Below are 18,297 nucleotides of genomic sequence, written 5' to 3' on the forward strand. Positions count from 1 at the left end.
ATGTCTCAAGTTAATCTGGGCTACCTGCCTTGTTCACAACTCCCGAAGCCGAAGGGAGCGGCCTCCAGGGGTTTGCCATGGTGTGCCAAAAGCATCCTGGGCAACCTCTTTGCCACCTTTGGGCAGGTGAACCGAATCTTTCCTAGGACCTTCAATCTCTGGGGAATCCTGGTCTACCCGTGGTGAGGCACAGCAGTACACACCAGAAGGCAGTCTCATCCCACAAGGACACCAGGAGACATCTATCTCTGAGGTGTCAGCTGGTGTGGTCCACATTCCCTCATCCCGCTACAAATGCCTCTGTCACCATCTAAACTCCTGTCTTCTGAATGGCCATATTATCTTGTATCTTGAATGTATCCAATTCAGGTATTTCACTTTTTATCCATTCATTTTATCTCTACAGCCACAAGGGGAGCATTCTTTACCAATCTGTATACAATTAACTTTCTTTCTTTCTTTCTTTGTTTCTTTCTTTCTGTTTTCTTCTTGCTTGGCCATGAGAACCCACCAAGTGACCTTTGGCAAGTCACATTTTCTCAGCCTCAGAAGAAGGCAATAGCAAATTTCCTTTGAAAAAAATCTTATCAAAAAACCTGCACTCTGTGATAGGTTCTCCTTGTGCATGTTTATGTGCCTTCATCAGGGCACATAACTTAGGACAATCACATGAGGTACAGATTGGAAGTTACTGACTAGGAGTATGAAATATTAGTAAAGCTGAATACAAACATTAGAACACAAAAACACATTGTGTGTGTGTGTGTGTGTGTGTACAGGCACACATGCATGTGTGTTTCTTGAAATTGCCTGTCAACTTATGGGAACCCCACGGATTTCATAGGGTTTTCTTAGGCAAGGAATCCTCAGATGTGGTTTTTCCAATTCCTTCCTCTGAAATATAGCCCCCAGCACCTGGTATTCATTGGTGGGCTCCCAGCCAAACACTAACCAAGGCTTCCCCTGCTTAGCTTCAAGATGAAACAGGATCTGATGACTTTCAGGTATTCAGGCACTTGGGGCTGACAAAAATCAGAAACTGCTTGAAAGCACACAACAACAACAGCAGCAGCAGCAGCACCAGCAACATTGGGCCCGTACAGACAGACCAAAATAAAGCCACTTCAGGTCACTTTGGAGGTATGCTGTTTAAATGATGCATGCATCCTATGAGTCTGAAAGCCACACCAAAGCTACGCTCTAGTCCTTAGGACTGGAGCGTGGCTTTGGCATGGCTTCCGGACTCTTAGGATGCATGTATAATTTAAACGGCATACCACCAAAGTGACCCAAAACAGCTTTATTTTAGCCTGTCTGTACAGGGCCCAAATTTCACAGGTTATTTGAGAGACTATTTTCTTTTGTACAGACTACACCAGTTTTTATGTTCTGTAGGAGAGACCCTGTTGACCATACAGCAGCCTAGAAAGGCTCATTTGTTTGTGGTGGGACTTCCCCATTGTGATGCCCACTACTAACGAACTACAGATGCAGTGGGCAACTATTCCCCTGTGATAACAGAATAGAACATGGTATTACAGACAATGCACTGCATCTCTCAGTTAGGGGCTTTATAACTTTAGTTTTAATTTTTTAAAGGTTTTTTTTTTTAATTAACCAACCCATACTCTCTGGAAGCATAGAGGAGAATTTTGTCAGACTGGGGCATGCATGTCTTCTTTTAAAAGTAAGGTAAAGGTTTCCCCTTCAACAAGGTTGTCAAGTCATGTCTGATGAAGCAGGGCAGTGCTCATCCGTTACTAAGCCGAAGAGCCAGCATTTCCCAAAGACTGCTCCAATGGTCATGAGCCAGCATGACTGCACAGAATGCTATTCCCTTCCCACTGAAATGGTACCTATTTATCTACTTGCACTTTTACATGCTTTCGAACTGCTAGCCTGGCAGAAGCTGAGACTAGTGATGGGAACTCACTCCATCATGCAGCACATGGGTCTCAAACTGCAGACCTGCTGGTCTTGCAATCGACAGAGTCAGCATCTTAACCGCTGAGCCACTGTGTTAGGTCCAGGAAATACCATTTTTCCATACAGGAAATGACTAGCAGTCACTGGAGGTTTTGGGGAAAAAGACCCATCCCCTTTGGCCTAAAACTAGTCACAACACACATACACCAAACCTGGTGGGAAACAGACCACCATGGCTCTTGGGGGGTTTGTGAAAGGACTTTTCAGTTAACAACAACAACAAAATCTGAGTATGTGTGAGGGCTATAGGTCACAGACAATGTGGGAGGAGGCATGCACCCTGCAGGCTGCACTTTGCCCACCCCTGAAGTAAAGATGTTTGCTTAGTGTTTTCCCAATAATGCCCGGGACTGTTAATGTTTTCTGTAGCCTATCATTGTTAATATTTTTACTGTTACATCACTACTGAATTATTTCATAAACTGATTTTATTGTATCTTGTTGTTTTTATTTTCAACTACTTTGAGATTTAGTTTATAATTAAAATGGTATAAAAATTTCTGGAATGTGTATGGTCGGAAGGACTTCTTTATAATACTCAGTTGCATTCCTCGAGGTGCCTCTCAATATGCTGCTATGTTCCAGGTCCCTTGAAAACTAGAAACCTTTAATGATCAGTACTATAGTTGCAAGCATCCCAGTTCAGCACTGGTAAGGACACCTTCTACCCCATTTTTATATAACATGGTCATAGCAGCCTCATTTGGGGGACGGCTTTCTCTTGGTTGTTTATTGTCATTATTCTTCAAATTGTTTCGGACTTATGGCAACCCTAAAACGAACCTATTATGGGGTTTTATTGGCATGATTTGTTCAGAGGTTTGCCATTGCCTTTCCCTGAGGCTAAGCGGGTGTGACTCACCCAAGGTCACCCAGTGGGTTTCATGGCAGAGCTGGAAACTGAACACTGGTCTCCAGAGTCATAGTCCAGCTCTCCAACCAATATGCCACACTGGCTCTATGTCATTTCTTGTATGGAAAAATGATATTTCCTAGATCCAAAACACACAAGCATGCCCCAGCCTGACAAAATTGCCCTCCATGATTCCAGAGTATATGGGGTGGTTAAGTTAAAAAAAACCTTTAACAAATAAAACTGACAGTATAGGGTTACTAGTTACTAGTAAGATTTACTGGTCACCGGTCCTGGTTACTAGTCTTAAAAAGGAAAGAAGAGAAAGCATAAGGAGGCCAGGTGTTAGAGAGAGAACAGCAAAAGGAACTGAAAGAAAAAGAAGAAAACATCAGAGACTTCTTGAACAGGTGGGATGTTGAATGATGGGTACTGAAGGTATTGGGACTAGATGGATATTGTTGTGTTTTAGGCATAAGTCAGATAGGTGACAAACCTATAACTTAAAAAAAAACTCTTAAGATACATACTTTTCAAGCTAAAATGTCTTAGTATTGTTCTCTACCTTGGACAAAGGACTACTTTGAAGGTAGAGAACTGGCAGGGATTGTCGGACACACAACATACCATAAGGCCCTGGAGGATGGCATCCCTTGTTTTCGCACACATTTCCATTTTGTGACTCTTTTTGTTTCAAGTCTGAATAGGGCTCCCCCTCAATAGATAGTGAGTAATTGCTCAGGTAAGGAAGGAGGGAAAAAAGAAACTAGGAAAATCTAATAAAATCCACAAAAGAAACTGGAGACCCCTCTCAAAGATGCTCACAGGATGGTTGTTTTATTAGTAATAGAGCCCAATATATTTTGGCCTGTGTAAGCTCTTAAAGCATTCTTTCGAGGCTCAGAAATTTTTGGACCAGGAATTCTCAGCTCATTTATGGACAAATTAAGCTGGGTTTTTTTTTAATCCTGGACAAATAAAACTTTTTTGTTGTTTTGGTCCAGTAAATGGTTTGAGAGTTCCTGGTTCAGAAATTTCTGAGCCCTTGTAGAAGGTCATAATAGTTTACCAGAGGCCAAAATACATCAGATTTTTCTACTAATACAACACCAACCTCTGAGCATTTGGGGATGTATTTCCAGTTTCTTTTGAGTGTGGAGACAAAAAGTCCACCATATATAACAAAATATCCAACTGAGCCCCTGGGAGCCTTCAGGGTACTACTATTGGCCATTTTGGCATTGAAAAGTATCATCCACCTTCCAATTTCTTTTTTAAGAAAGTGGCCTGTGAAGGTTCAAAATGGTCTTGCAGCAGCATGCAGCTCACAGGGCTCCCTTTCCCATCTCTGATCTGCAGTGAAAGACAGCAACTTTTCAGTGTTTTAGAAGGGAACTATTTCTAGATATACTCGGACATGGTGAATTTGGGACTTTCTCCAAACAAGCTATGTCCCTGAGCTCTGAGTCACAGCTCATTCCCTCCAAAACAGTTCACAACATGGTGCTAGTATGAGAGGGTGCACTTCATCACCAATGATGCCATGGCTACAGAAACAATACACACTCCACCAGCTTGGAATCACAATTGTAATAGTTCATGGGGAATATAGCATTTTTCCAGGAATGTTATTCCAGCAAAATACAATGTCCCATAATGAAATAGTTCTCTGGAAGATATGGGTCAGGATCACTGTAATTTATCAGTAAAAGGTTCATTTACTGTACTTAAAATTATGCTTTGGAATGGCTTGATTATTCTCATACTATTCTCCACTGTCTGAAAGTTCACTGAATCATGTCATCTCTACCCCACTTGTTGCCTCAGCATGTGGTATTTTATCACAATGACACATCATCGAAGCAAATGAAATATCACACACACAACCACATAAAAGCACTAATGACAGAAATGTAGGCTGGATTGCAACATCAGTTAAGATACGCATCCAAAAGCAACAACTCTTAGCATTTTCAATGGTGGGATGACAGCACAACTCTTTCTCCAGCTGTTATCTCACTTGCAGCCACCCTCTCCTGAGGTTCATTACTCTTTTTTTCTCCTGACTTCTGAAGCTGTTCTCTTGACCCTAGGAAATTTCCATCTCCTCTTCATCCATGTGATCCCCATCTTCTTAGGTTATCTCATTCTATCCATAATTCCATTTTTTTCTTCTCCATTTCCTCTCTCCTCACTTTCCTGATACTGTCTAGATTCCAAAGTACTGAGTAATTACTGGGAATTCCTCCCAATATGCCATATATTTGCATACTTCTGTTTGCAGCCAGGTGGATAGTCTTTGTCCTGAGCACACAAAGACTTCCACAAGTCTGTATTGCTCCTTCTCCTTCGACCCACTAAGGTACATACTTTTAAAGCTGAAATGTCTTAGTATTGTTCTCCAATGCCAACAGTAGTATTTCTCTGATTTCATTGGAGGGATAGGGAGTTAGTACTTCCATGAGATGGGGCAAACAATTGCCCTGTATGTCTGTCGCTCTGCTTTGTTTTGTTGAGTACTACGAAAATAAAATCTACCCTCAAAACAAGTACTTATAGAAGCCAAACATAACAAATAATCCAAACTAATACCTTTCTACTATTAAAATGAATGAGAACAACATATTGATAATCATATCTCCAACCACGAGTAGCAGCTTGGTCACTGAAGAGGGCTCAGTCACACGCACATCAGCAGTGTAGGGCAGTAACCCAGTCCTCCACAGCATATCTGGACCAGAGAACAGCCTGCTTGTGGGGTTTCTTTCAGCCTGGGACCTCCAAATCACAGACGGACTTTTCACATTACACAGCTTTAGCATTTTGATTCCACTCTGACTGCCATAGTTGAATCTTATGAATCTTATGGAATCCTAGGATATGTAGTTTGGGAAGACACTATAATTCTCTGGCACAGCATTCTAATTATTCCTTCCCTAAACTACAGATCCCAGGACTCCACAGGACAGAGCCATGGCAGTTAAAGTAAAATCATATTGCTATAACTGTACAGTGTGAAAGGGCCCAGAGACTAATCTCTAATCCTGCACCCCTATAAGACGGGTGAAAAAGCATAGAAATGACCCCAGAAGGCCATAAAAGGTCTTAATTCAGCCCCAGATAGAGTGCTTGAGTTTGTGTTACTCCAGCAGGAGTAAGAGCATGGTAAGAGCATAGTAAGAGGCTGAATTCATGGGCATTCTTCCAAATGTCACCAGGTCCCCAATTAATGCACCTGGTGGTATGTTTCCATACAGCAGTATTGTTGGAGGGCTGGTTTTGTTCTCCCTCCTCTGTCCTGATGAAAGGAAGTAGAGGAGGAAGGAGCAAAGTGCTCCTGGCTGGGACTTCAAAGAGTCTTAAACTGGGGATACACAAGCTTCTGGAAGCTTCAGCAATCAATAGTGCCCAATGTCTCCCATCAGCTCAAGGACTTTAAATAATGGACATCCCCCTAACATTCTGGGGTTTGATGGAGAGGGAAGGGGAGAGATTGGCAGGAAGCCTTTGGTAGCCTAGATTTCAAGCCTTTGCAAACTGGATGCCTTTTCTCCACCATACTGTTTCAAACTGTCTTGGAATTATACCTTTTGGGCTTCTACCTAATTTTTGTAAGACTGAGTTAAATGTGATAGGATACAATGGATCTCCAAGAGCCTGCTGTTCCACTTCATACATAATTTTGCCTTATAGTAAACATCATGACCCAGGTCTCAATAGATAATATTCACACTTCTTTAAGGGCACCTTGAGCTCCTGTGGGTACAATTCTTGGGTACATGACCTCTGTTTTGATGAAGATGCATTTTTTCTAATAATCAGGAGGTTTGAGGTTATAAGTCTACGAAGGTTCAAGTTTCTTTGCTGTACCCCAACAATTTCAACACCCACATAAGAGGCAACAGCCAATCACTCTTACATGCAGAAACACAGGAATAATGTTTGCATTCCACTGGCACAGTTTCATCTTCCTTACTGCAACTGGATGTGTAGCCCAAACACAAGTCTCAAGAGGCAATGAAAACTTCATAATCCAGTGGTCCGTTTAGCACTAGAAAATATACTTTTTTGGATTAAATCCAGAGGTGGTGACAATCCTGGTTAAGAAATTCAAGAGAACTGTAATCCAAAAAAGTAACTTTTCCAAGCTCTGGTTCTGTCTCACATTTGGCTTTGTTTGATCTGTGCTGAAATACTAATAGATATAAACTGTGTATCATACTCTACAGTGACTGATGTTAAACTTCCCCCCTTTTAGACTTCAGTAATTGGGGCGCCTTGGACTACACAGACAACAAATGTCAAGGCTCTAGCTCATGTGGAAATGCTGTGAAATGTCAGCACCCTTGTGAGTCAGTCAGTGAATTGGTAAGGCCCAAGAATCTGATAGCTGTATATTATTTAAACAAACAATCACTGAAGTAAATAAGATCAACAGGCTTTAGAGATGTATATGTTATCATTTTTAAAATATTATTAGAGATCAGTGATAGAAAAACAAGACATACAACTTATACCAAAAATCTGAAGGAAAATGCAACTGCTGATTTCATGATTTATAGGGAAATTATAAAGCCTTAGAACTTCATGTATTTTGTATGAGTGTGAGTGTGTGTGTGTGTGTGTGTGTGTGTGTGTGTGTGTGTGTGTAGAGCAATGAAACACATACAACTATCACAGATATAGACATGTATTTCCTTCAAAAAATAACGGCCAACATATCACAGATTTTTCTATTTCCATATATTCATATTCTAAAATATGAAACTACACTAACTCAATTTTTACACATACATGGATTTGGATAATTTACAAAACAAGACTATTGGCTAGATAACAAAACATGATCTTTCATCAAATGATTTTATTTATTTTGCAGATCAACCCAATGTCCATTACTTCAAAAAAGTTTATTGGAATGAAATTTCATCAGAGAAGATCTCTGTGTGCTGTATGCATTTGACAAGATTTCCTGTCCCATATTCACAGCTTAAACACCACTAGCAAAAGCAGAAAAAAACAAGGAACAGTCTTTTTTCTAATGCTAAACGGACCACTGGATTATGAAGTTTTCATTGCCTCTTGAGACGTGTGTTTGGGCTACACATCCAGTTGCAGCAAGGAAGATGAAACTGTGCCAGTGGAACGCAAACATTATTCCTGTGTTTCTGCATGTAAAAGTGATTGGCTATTGATTCTCATGTGGGTGTTGAAATTGTTGGGGTACTGCAAAGAAACCTGAACTTTGGTAGACATATAGCCTCAAACCTCCTTCTTATTAGAAAAAAATGTATCTTCATCAAAACAGAGCTTGTACCCACAGGAGCTCAAGGTGACCTTAAAGAAGTGTGAATATTATCTATTGAGACCTGAGTTGTAATGTTTAATATAGGGCAAAATTATGTATGAAGTGGAATAGCAGGCTCATGGAGATCCATTGTACACAAGACACAAGAAGCTGCATCAAAAATTAAGCAGGATCACATTGCAGCAAACCAATCACATAATAATCTCTTATGTGAGCAGTTTGACACTTTTAATGTTTGTGGAGGTAACATCAGTGGTGGCAGTCTGGAAGGATTGCTTGGGCAACCACATGTTCTGTAGCATTGAGAACTGTCCAAACCACCTCTCTCAAAGTGCCTTGGTACAGAGGACACCCTTCTTCACCCAGAACACAAACATTCAGGAAAGACATAAAAATGTCACTATAAGAACAGGATCTTGGTCTTAAATGCCAAGGAATATACACGGACACTGGTTTCTACTGACACACAAGCAGAGTTATGAAAAGTTGCTTTTTTGGACCAGAACCATGCTGGCTAAGCAATTCTGGGAACTGAGGTCTAAAAAAGTAACATTTCCAAGCTCTGTGCAAAGGTGGGGCCATACCTTCGCTCTGCAGTCATAAACAAGAGGTTTCATATTATGTCTGAATCCACGGTTTAGTAAGCTGAACCAAAGGCCTTTTTAAAATGTGTGAGCCCAATTTATACACAATAAATCAACACATAAAGGGATATTTCAATCTGGTTACAAGTGTATAAATGTGGGGGTTTTAATGAAAACCCACTCTCTATCATAAAACAGTGTAATCTCATAATTTTGCTGTACACAGAATGAAGAGTCATTATTTGTGTGTGTTTTTTTTTTAAAAAAAACATATACATATATACAGTCTCTCTCCTGTTATGGCTCCCAACCTGCATTCTTATATATGTATCCAAGTAACAAAAGTGAGGATTTTGTGAAAGAAAATGTAGCTATCTCATTTCTAGCCTGTTTAGTTGCATGATAACGTATGTTGCCACTGAATATCTCTGGTACAAAAACGCATTCTGTTAACAAGCATAGCCTTAGTATAGAGACCCCTTAAAAGACCTAAATAATTACTTTATTAGCCTTAAGTGAGCCCAACTTTATTTATGGAAAATAATGTTTCAGACATGAAATGAGCTTTAAAATTGGATTTAACCTTATAGAAGAGGGGGGAAATGTTTGGTTAGCCAATAATATTTTATGACTAAAGTTGTACATGAAGAAAAATCATATGTTCTAATTACCAAATTGGTTAAAACAAGTAACAATATTATATCAGTAGCAGTTTGGTTAAAACACTTAAGTAACAATACTATATTTTAATAAGAGACAGCATCCCTTTAAATGTTTCAGTACCAAAATCTAACTTATCAGCTAACTAAACCATGGATTCAGACAAAAGGGAGATGCTGCTGCTGTTCTTACTGTTTGCTCTGGAAATTAAATATTATTTATACATGTGTAGTAATATATTTATATATATGAATATATATGTTCAAACAAGAGAAACATTGTAAACTACTCATCTAATTCACATCCTGCCCCACATCAAGTATGCAAAGGGTAGGCAAGTTGCAGCCCTCCAGATGTTGCTGGATGACCCATGATGAGAGATGATGTACTGCAATATAATCCAATTATGCAAGCATAAGGAAGCCTCTTCAGAGTCAGACAGTAAGATACTATTCCAAAGAAAAAATAATAAGATGATTTGTTTTTAAGAGAACACTTACAGAGGGCAAGCTTTCATTTTCACGAAGACATGCTGTTTGGAGTTCTGATTTCAAAGCTGCAATGTGATGCCGGTGGGATGCTATTTCTCCTTCCAGTGTGGAGACTCTTGAGCCCACAAGTTGATAGACATCCATAAAACTTACAATCATAGCCTTAAAGAAAAAGGAAACAGAATCATTACTGCCTATAAATGCTATATCAAGTCTATGCCATCTCTGCCAAACCGCATGTTTCTGAAGATTCAACATCCCATTATCTAGTTTGTACAGACAGACCTACTTACATGCATACGCATTTAAATGTCTTCCAAAATTAGAACATCAGTTCTTCCTTCTTAAAATATGACAAACTGTATGAATTTCTGCCAACCCTGTGAATAGTATCGTAGTAAATGTGCAAAGTTTTTCACCCCACTACAGTATTTGCAAAACAATGCATTTTGATAAGCAAACAGAGCTTCTTGGACTCTACTTAAAATCATCTCTTACTTAATTTCACTCAATCAAGCTGAGAAGAACACCAGAGGTAAGTATGAACCATTTTCAAAATGAATGGAGTTACTAATTCTCCCAACTCACCTTTAAAAAGAATTAGATTTAATTTGGCATGAAACTAAAGAAAGTTACAGACCTCTGAAAGTAAATAACCTGATTACGATAAAGCTGGGAAAATAATTCTGTTCAGGTATATAGTGGAGGAATGTCCCAGCCGTGTAATATTGATCAGGCTGATAATAAAGTTAACTGCACAAGAGAGTATAAATGATTTGGCAGTGCTGGTAACTTGATATCTGACCTAAATAGTATAACACTGTTGGGATTATTGGACTTCTTTACAACTGGTTAATCACATTTTATAGGTTATAGTTTCCCTCTGAAGTGACCTGTACTGATTTTTGAAATGTAAGAACAGCCTTAAGGTTGATAAAAAAAATTCTATTTCTTTATTGAATAGATGAATTTTTCTCAATGTGGTTCTCCTCTTTAGCCAGATTTTTTCAAATAAGCAACTAAACATTTGAAAATAACCAAGCTGGTAAACTTTAAATCTTCTGTGTAAGAACATTGTACCCTCCTAACTATACCAATGGGACAGGAACAGTTCCATTTAATCCTCTAGTTCCCCACTTCCTTAGCTGCTTTTAAAAGATCCTAGTTTATTTCTATTTTTCACAACTCTCCCTTTTATCCTTGGCTTATTTCCACTGGTATAAATTTAATTCAAAGTGCAAAAGAGTTTGTGCACATTCTGATGTTACTTGGCCACATGTGTAAAATTCTGGAGAGTATGGAATATAGTCATTGTTGATTACACCAAAAGCCTATGTAATCCACCATTCTGCTCACCCAGTGGCCAACCAGAGGCCTATGGGAAGCCTGCAAGCACAAAAACAATGTCCCAGTCATATTGCCTAACTAATGTTTAGATGCTTATTATCTCTGATGGCAGTGGTACAAATGGGTCCTTAATCAGATCAAGCCTGAATAGTCTCTGAAAGCCAAGATGATCAAATTGATGCTGTCATACTTTGGACACATCATGAGAAGCATGACTCACTAGAAAAGACAATAGTTTAACTGTATTTTATTCTTTTAACAGGCAATCTGTTTTAATATTGTAATAATTTAATTCTGATTTCATGTATCACTTTTGTATGTTTTTAATTGTACTGTTTTTGGTTTTTAATATTTTAAGCTGAGTCCCAGTTTTGGGGAAAGGACGGGATATAAATAAATATAAATGTACTACTACTACTACTACTACTAATAATAATAATAATAATGCTAGAAACTGTAGAGGAAAGTAGGGAGAGACAAAGACTGCATGTTAGATGGCTGGACTCAATCAGGGAGGTCATGGACCAAAATTTACAGGACCTAAGCAGAGCAGTGGAGGACAGGAGGTCTTGGAAAGGACTCATACATAGAGTCACTATGAGTAAGAGACTGAATCAAGGGCAGTTAATGCACACATACACTGGTAATATACAGTTTGCATGACTAATAGTCATCATCATCATCTTTATCCTCCAAAAATCTGTCTTTTTATTTCAAGCCCACCCAAGTCACCAGACATCACCACACCCTACAGTAAGAAACTCTACAGTTTCAGTATGTGCAATGTGAAGAACCCGACATCATCCAGTGAAGCTGAATGGAAGAAAATTCAGGACAGACAAAATGGTCTGTTTTGAAGTTCACTCCATTCAGCCTCGCTGGATGAGAAGGAGGGAAGGAGGAAGCACCTACTCCAGCCACCTTCTTCACACTTTGTGTAGTTTTATATAGTTTATTATTTCCTCTGCTTAAAAATATCTTGCTTGTCCTTTTCTACATATCTTTATAGTGTGAATTCAACTTCTAGCATACAATTCTTTGGTATAAATGAGCCCCAGCATTGTTTTGAAAACAATTATTTATTGTTGTGGAAGAAAGATACACAAGCCTGCAATTAAGGCAGGAGACTGAAGCAATCATGCCTCATCCTTGGAGATTATCACACATGGGTAACAACAAATGTGAAAAATTACCCTATGTCCCTGTCATGTTTGTGCAATTGCAGGAAGATTTTTCACACGACGCCATGCACATACCGTACTTGTCACATTATGGAAACATCATGCTAGTGCAACTTCTCATTAGTGACAAAAAAGTGTTAATGGCTTGGCAACAGTGCTTCATTAGCGCTATCACAAGCATGTAAAAGGCAATCGTGTTTCAATAGGGCTATTGAGAATCTGTCATTAAACCTTCCAGAAATAAATTGAATCCCCCAGTCTCCCAGTGTGCTGTTTGGCAGAATTATTTTCAGTGTTGAGCTTGTGAGTCACAAGAGAGTTTCTTAGCGGCAAGAGATGGCCCATTTTTTTCTCTCCAATCACAACACCTTCTGCCAACGTATGGAATGTAAAAGCGCTATTTCACTTTTCATGAATCGTTAATGCCCCGTTACTGCAGCATGTGTTAAAGTAAGTGTTTCAATGTCGCCATTGTATCATTCTTGCTATGTAACGTTAGAATAGCACTATTAAGTGTAGATGGCCCTCATGTGATAATCACCCTAGTCTTGGGCTATGCACATTTGAGAGCCAGTGTGATGTACTGGTTTGAGCACTGGACTATGACTCTAGAGATCAGGATCTGAATCCCCGTTCAAACATAAAAACTCACTGGGTACCTTGAGCAAGTCACACTCACTCAGCCTGAGATGATGGCAATGGCAAACCCCCTCTAAAGAAAATTGCTAAGAAAACCCTATGATAAGTTTGCCTTAAGTTCATGATAAGTCAAAAATGATTTGGAGGCACACAACATTTGGCTGCACACAACTATGACAGCATCAAGAGGTGAAGTGAAAAAACACAGCTCACTATTCTGGTGCACAGTTTTTAAAAAGTGGATTATGTAGCTGTTCTTGAAATACAGTCAGCCCTTCTTATACACGGATTTTTTATACACGGATTTAAGCATACACGGTTTGAAAATGTTCTAAAAAAGTATAAATTTACCTTGATTTTCCATTTTTTATGAAGGACACCATTTTGCTATGGCATTATATGTAATGGGACTTGAGCATACATGGATTTTGTTATACACGGGGGATCTTGGAACCAAACCCCAGCGTATAACAAGGGTCCACTATGTATTGCCTACTAACTTCCAAACAATAATAGGTCTAAGACTGTTTTCACACAGAGAGACACTGTTAAAAATGCATCCTTTGTGAAAGGTGTTATTAAGATGAATGTACATTATGCATCTAGTGTGATTTTTTTCACTAATTTCCAGTAATGCTTGTGAAAAAAGCAAAGTCAAATGGAGTGGGAGAAGACCAGGACCTCAGACAGTTTATGTGAAGCGCTGCAATAAATTTTACTTCATTATGGAAAAATGAAGAAATACACTCTATCACATGGCTCTAATATTTAGTCTTTTCCCTCTTCAGTTATAACAAAGAAATCTTTCAATGTTTTTATACAGAAAAGACCAACAATCACTGTTTTATACTCTGTAAACATCAGAAAGCTAGACAAGTACAAATGACAAGACAGAACAGCATCATGCGTAACCATAAAAAACTATTGCTATTATGAATGCTGCTATTATCCAGTTCAATGTCCCTAGTGAAATTAAACAGGGCTATATACATTTTAATTTGGACAAGTTCTTTGAGGTAACATTTCCTATTTTCCCAAAAGAAACTGTGAAATTTTCAGTATCAAGTGTTCAGAGCCTCATATTTAAATCTCAGTGGAAAGATGGTATTTCCAGTAGTCTACTGTATTTATTAGTACGCTGCCAAAAATTGATTCATTGCTGACTCAGCATAAGGGATCCTATGGGATAATTAAGAAAAATCAGGATTTCTGTTTAGGAGGGAAAAGGCACTTTACTAGAAACTATAATGTGGAAAGTCTATAAGTCATACAACTCTGTGAATCCCTTATGTCAGCAGAAGGAGCGATACAGAGGATAAGTGATCTTCTATCCCAAATTTAATGAACTATTTAAAAAAAACAATATTCAAAAGCTTAAGTTGTCCATAACCTTGTGGAACAAGCATTTGAAAATTATTTAAATAGTTCACTAAATTTAGAACTGAAGCTCACCTAGCTTCTGTACAGCTCCTTTTGCTGACCTAGTAATAACCCACAGCTCAGCCATTTTTATTTTTATACTTAAGACTCCATTTCAGCCCTTCCTTCCTGATGAAGATTTTTCTGAGCAGCCTCTCCACAGGTGTAATGTTTATTGAATTTACTGAACAGGTTATCTATGAGTTCTCTCTATTGGCTTTGTTGTTGTTATCATTATCATCATTATCATTTATTTATATAGTGCCATCAGTGTGCATGGTACTTTGCTTGTCACATTTAGTATTTGAAAATACAATGATATATGAAATCTGCTGGTGAAAAATTATCCCATCTGGCATAAGAGTTCAATGCTATGAATACTGACTGCTCTAAGGTTGCTTTACCTTCTACATGTGAAGGAAAAAATATACTTTTGGGAGTTGTAACTACGGTCTAATCCACACTGCAGAATTAATGCAATTTCGTACCGCTTTAACTGCCATGGCTCAATGCTATCATATTCTGAGATTTTTAGTTTGTTGTGACACCAGAGCACTCTGACAAAGAAGGCTAAACAGCTCCCAAAACTACAAATCCCAGAATTCCACAGCATTAGGCCATGGCCATTAAAGCAGTGTCAAACTGCATTATTTCTGCAATACAGATTTACAACTTCTTCAAGTTTATTATCATGAAAACATTGATGATAAATAAAATGAGGCTTTCAAATCCCATATTTATATATCTAAGGTTATACAGGTATGATTCTAGATATCCACTGAAATGTAACATGAAAAAGTTTATGGATAATTTCATCCATGTTCACGTTTGGACTGTACTTAGTTTTTGGGTTTCAAAGAAACTGTTTAATTTGCAGACCTCTCTACGTATTTTTAAATTAAAATTGTTTATTTGTTGGCCTGAGTGCACACTCCTTTAGTCTTAGCAGGGCCTGTGTATATGGCATCTCAAACCTTCTACTCAGAGCTTAGGAATCTTACATTTCTTAACTACATGTCCCCAAATCCAACAGCCAGTGGCCATGTTGTTGTTGTTGTTGTTGTGTGCCTTCAAGTTATTTGTGGCGTATGGCAACCCTAAAGTAAACCTATCATGGGGTTTTCTTGGCAAGGTTTGTTCAGAGGTTTGTCATTGCCTTCTCCTCAGCCTGAGAGCATATGACTTTCCTAAGGTAACCCAGCGGGTTACTTGGCCAAGCTGGGAATCCAATTCTGATCTCCAAAATCATAGTCCGGCACTCAGATCACTACACCACATGCTTTCAGTGGTCATGTTAACTCAGTCAAAAAGTAATATTTCACAGAACTGAAACAGGGCACTATATGTACAATGACAGCATGAGAGGTCCATGTGCCATATCATTCATATGTTTGTTGCTGTGTGCCTTCAAGCAATTTCAGACCCTATCACAGGGTTTTCTTTGGAAGATTTGCTCAGAGGGGGGTTGCTATTGCTTTTCTCTGAGTGGGACTTGTCCAAGATCACTCAGTGGGTTTCCATGGCTGAATGAGGATTGAGTCCTAACCCAACACTTAAACCACTACACCACACTGGCTCTCATTCTTTTATGTACTAAACTGAAATGTAGCTTTCCATGGAAATGCTCTTAAGAGACAAGAGCAGGTCCAAATTACAGCATTCATTAAACAACATTTAATCAACAAAATTATCTTTGAAACTGATATACACTCGTCTCTCCACATTTGCGGCTTTGACTTTTGTGGATTTGATTATTCATGGATTTTATTAATATGTTCTCTCTAGGAATACCTAGATCCTCCAGAGCAACTTTATGATCAACTTTAATCAAAAGTTGCACTGAAAGACCTAGAGATTCCTAGAGAGAACACTCCACTAGGCATTTGTAGCTCCTCCAATGCAATTCTATGGTCAGTGTCTGGCAGATGTCGACGACAAAGTTGCTCTGGAGGACCTAGAAATTCCTAGGGAGGAGTTCTCTCAGGTAAAAACATAGTGTTTTTGTTATTTGTGGGTTTTCCACATTCTCACCCAACGAATGTGGAAAGACGGGTGTACATACTGAGCTGTATCCATAGAGGGCCAGCATAAAGTAGTGATCTGAGTGCTGGACTTGGACTCTGGGAGGCCAGGGCTCAAATCCCCATTTGGCCATTGAAACCCATTTGGCCACTGAAACCCACTGGATGACCATGAGGAAGGAATCCTCTCTCAGCCTCAAAATAAGGCAATATCAAACCTCCTCTGAACAAATCTTGCTAAGAAAACCCGTCTCAGGTTTGCCATGAGCTGGAAATGACACATAACAATACCAGCATCATTAAAGTTCATTTATACAAGCAGATGGCTCTTCTGCTCAGGGTAAGGAATGACTGAAGTCTGCTAGAATTGGATAGAGAAGAAAGATGTTAGGAAATGCCTTCGTCCACACAGTCCCTACCAGCTTTCCCAAAACTAGGATTTTTCAGCAGCAACCTTCTCTGACACTTTCCATGCTGTTCCTGATAGTTTCCCAGAATTCAGAGTCAGAAGTAGTTTTCCAAGAGGCATGGCTTGCAACAGATAGGGCAAGGTGGGCAATCCCACTGTACAAGATACAAAAGAAGGTCCCATCTGAAGTGACTGGATCCCATATATTGATTTCACAATCTAAGGCAGACAGGCTATTTAAAGATGGAAAAGAGGAAGAGGAGGAAGATGAAGATGAAGAAGAAGAAAGATGAAGATGAAGAAGAAGAAGAAGAAGAAGAAGAAGAAGAAGAAGAAGAAGGGGAATGCTACAGGAATTCAACATCTTGATTTCTCACTGAATTAGCAATACCATTACAGGGAAACTAACAGAACATTTGAAACCAGTCCCCTATCATTAGAAATGCACCTCCCACCCCAAAATAAAGACACACTGGCTATACTGTTCTTTATTAGAAAGCAATCAAGTCTTCCTTAACATTATATGGCAAGCATTTTTACAACCCAGACAGATTCATATGGAGCATTCATTTTAAAACCAAAATCCCTTCCAGACTGAGGGCTATTGTAAGAATGTCAGTGGGGCAGGAAACCTAGCCACAGCCATTCTGAAGGATGAAGAATTTTAATTTCAAGCATTAAAAAGTCATTTTAAATTGAAATACAGGATGTAAGTTAATAAAGTCTAAAATATACACAAGGCTGCCAATTTTAGAATAGAAACAGTAACAAATTACTCAGGAGTAACCAAATGCAAAGCAGTAATAACAGAAGAAATCTGTTTCGAGAAATGACCCCCCTTCTGTCCTTTTAACCTTGTAACCTTTACATTATATATTATCAATCAAATAACTTACTATGGCATGTTAGCATCACTTACTATGACATGTTAGCACCACAGTTTACTCCAATTTGAATTTTAAATTTACCAATTTAGGAAGAGACCTGCTCGCCAGTGCAGATTTCCAAATGGCTGGCTGAATACATAAGGCAATGTTTGTTTGTTTACTTATTTTAAAACATTTTAACATTGCTTTTCATTTTTTTAAAAAGGCCAAAAGGGCATTCCAATAAAATAAAGATAAAACAAAGAGCTTAAAAATAAAAGATTAAACCAATTTTTAAAAACATTTAAAAACTAATTCATTAAAAATGAGGGATAACAGACATTATCAATCAGGAGAATGGCTGGGTAAACAGAGAAGTCTTTAGTTGACAGGGGAACCACATAGGAGTGGGAGCCTGCTGAATTTCATTTAAATGGTCTCAATATTGAAGCAGCCTCTGGAAGGTTTACCAGGAAAAAAGCTGCAATCTCTCTTTTGTCTTCAGTATCTTGTAATTAGAAACACCTGATCAG

General features: G+C 38.7%; 1 protein-coding gene across 1 annotated transcript in view; it reads right to left on the bottom strand.

The window, feature by feature from the left end:
* CCDC171 (coiled-coil domain containing 171) overlaps nucleotides 1-18,297 on the bottom strand; it is a 191,982-nt gene that overhangs the window by 22,555 nt on the left and 151,130 nt on the right. Inside the window, 1 exon segment of the mRNA XM_042453977.1 lies at nucleotides 9,892-10,044. Coding sequence (XP_042309911.1) covers nucleotides 9,892-10,044 — 153 coding nt within the window.

This window comes from Sceloporus undulatus, chromosome 2, assembly GCF_019175285.1.
Source record: "Sceloporus undulatus isolate JIND9_A2432 ecotype Alabama chromosome 2, SceUnd_v1.1, whole genome shotgun sequence".
NCBI classification, from domain to species: domain Eukaryota; kingdom Metazoa; phylum Chordata; class Lepidosauria; order Squamata; family Phrynosomatidae; genus Sceloporus; species Sceloporus undulatus.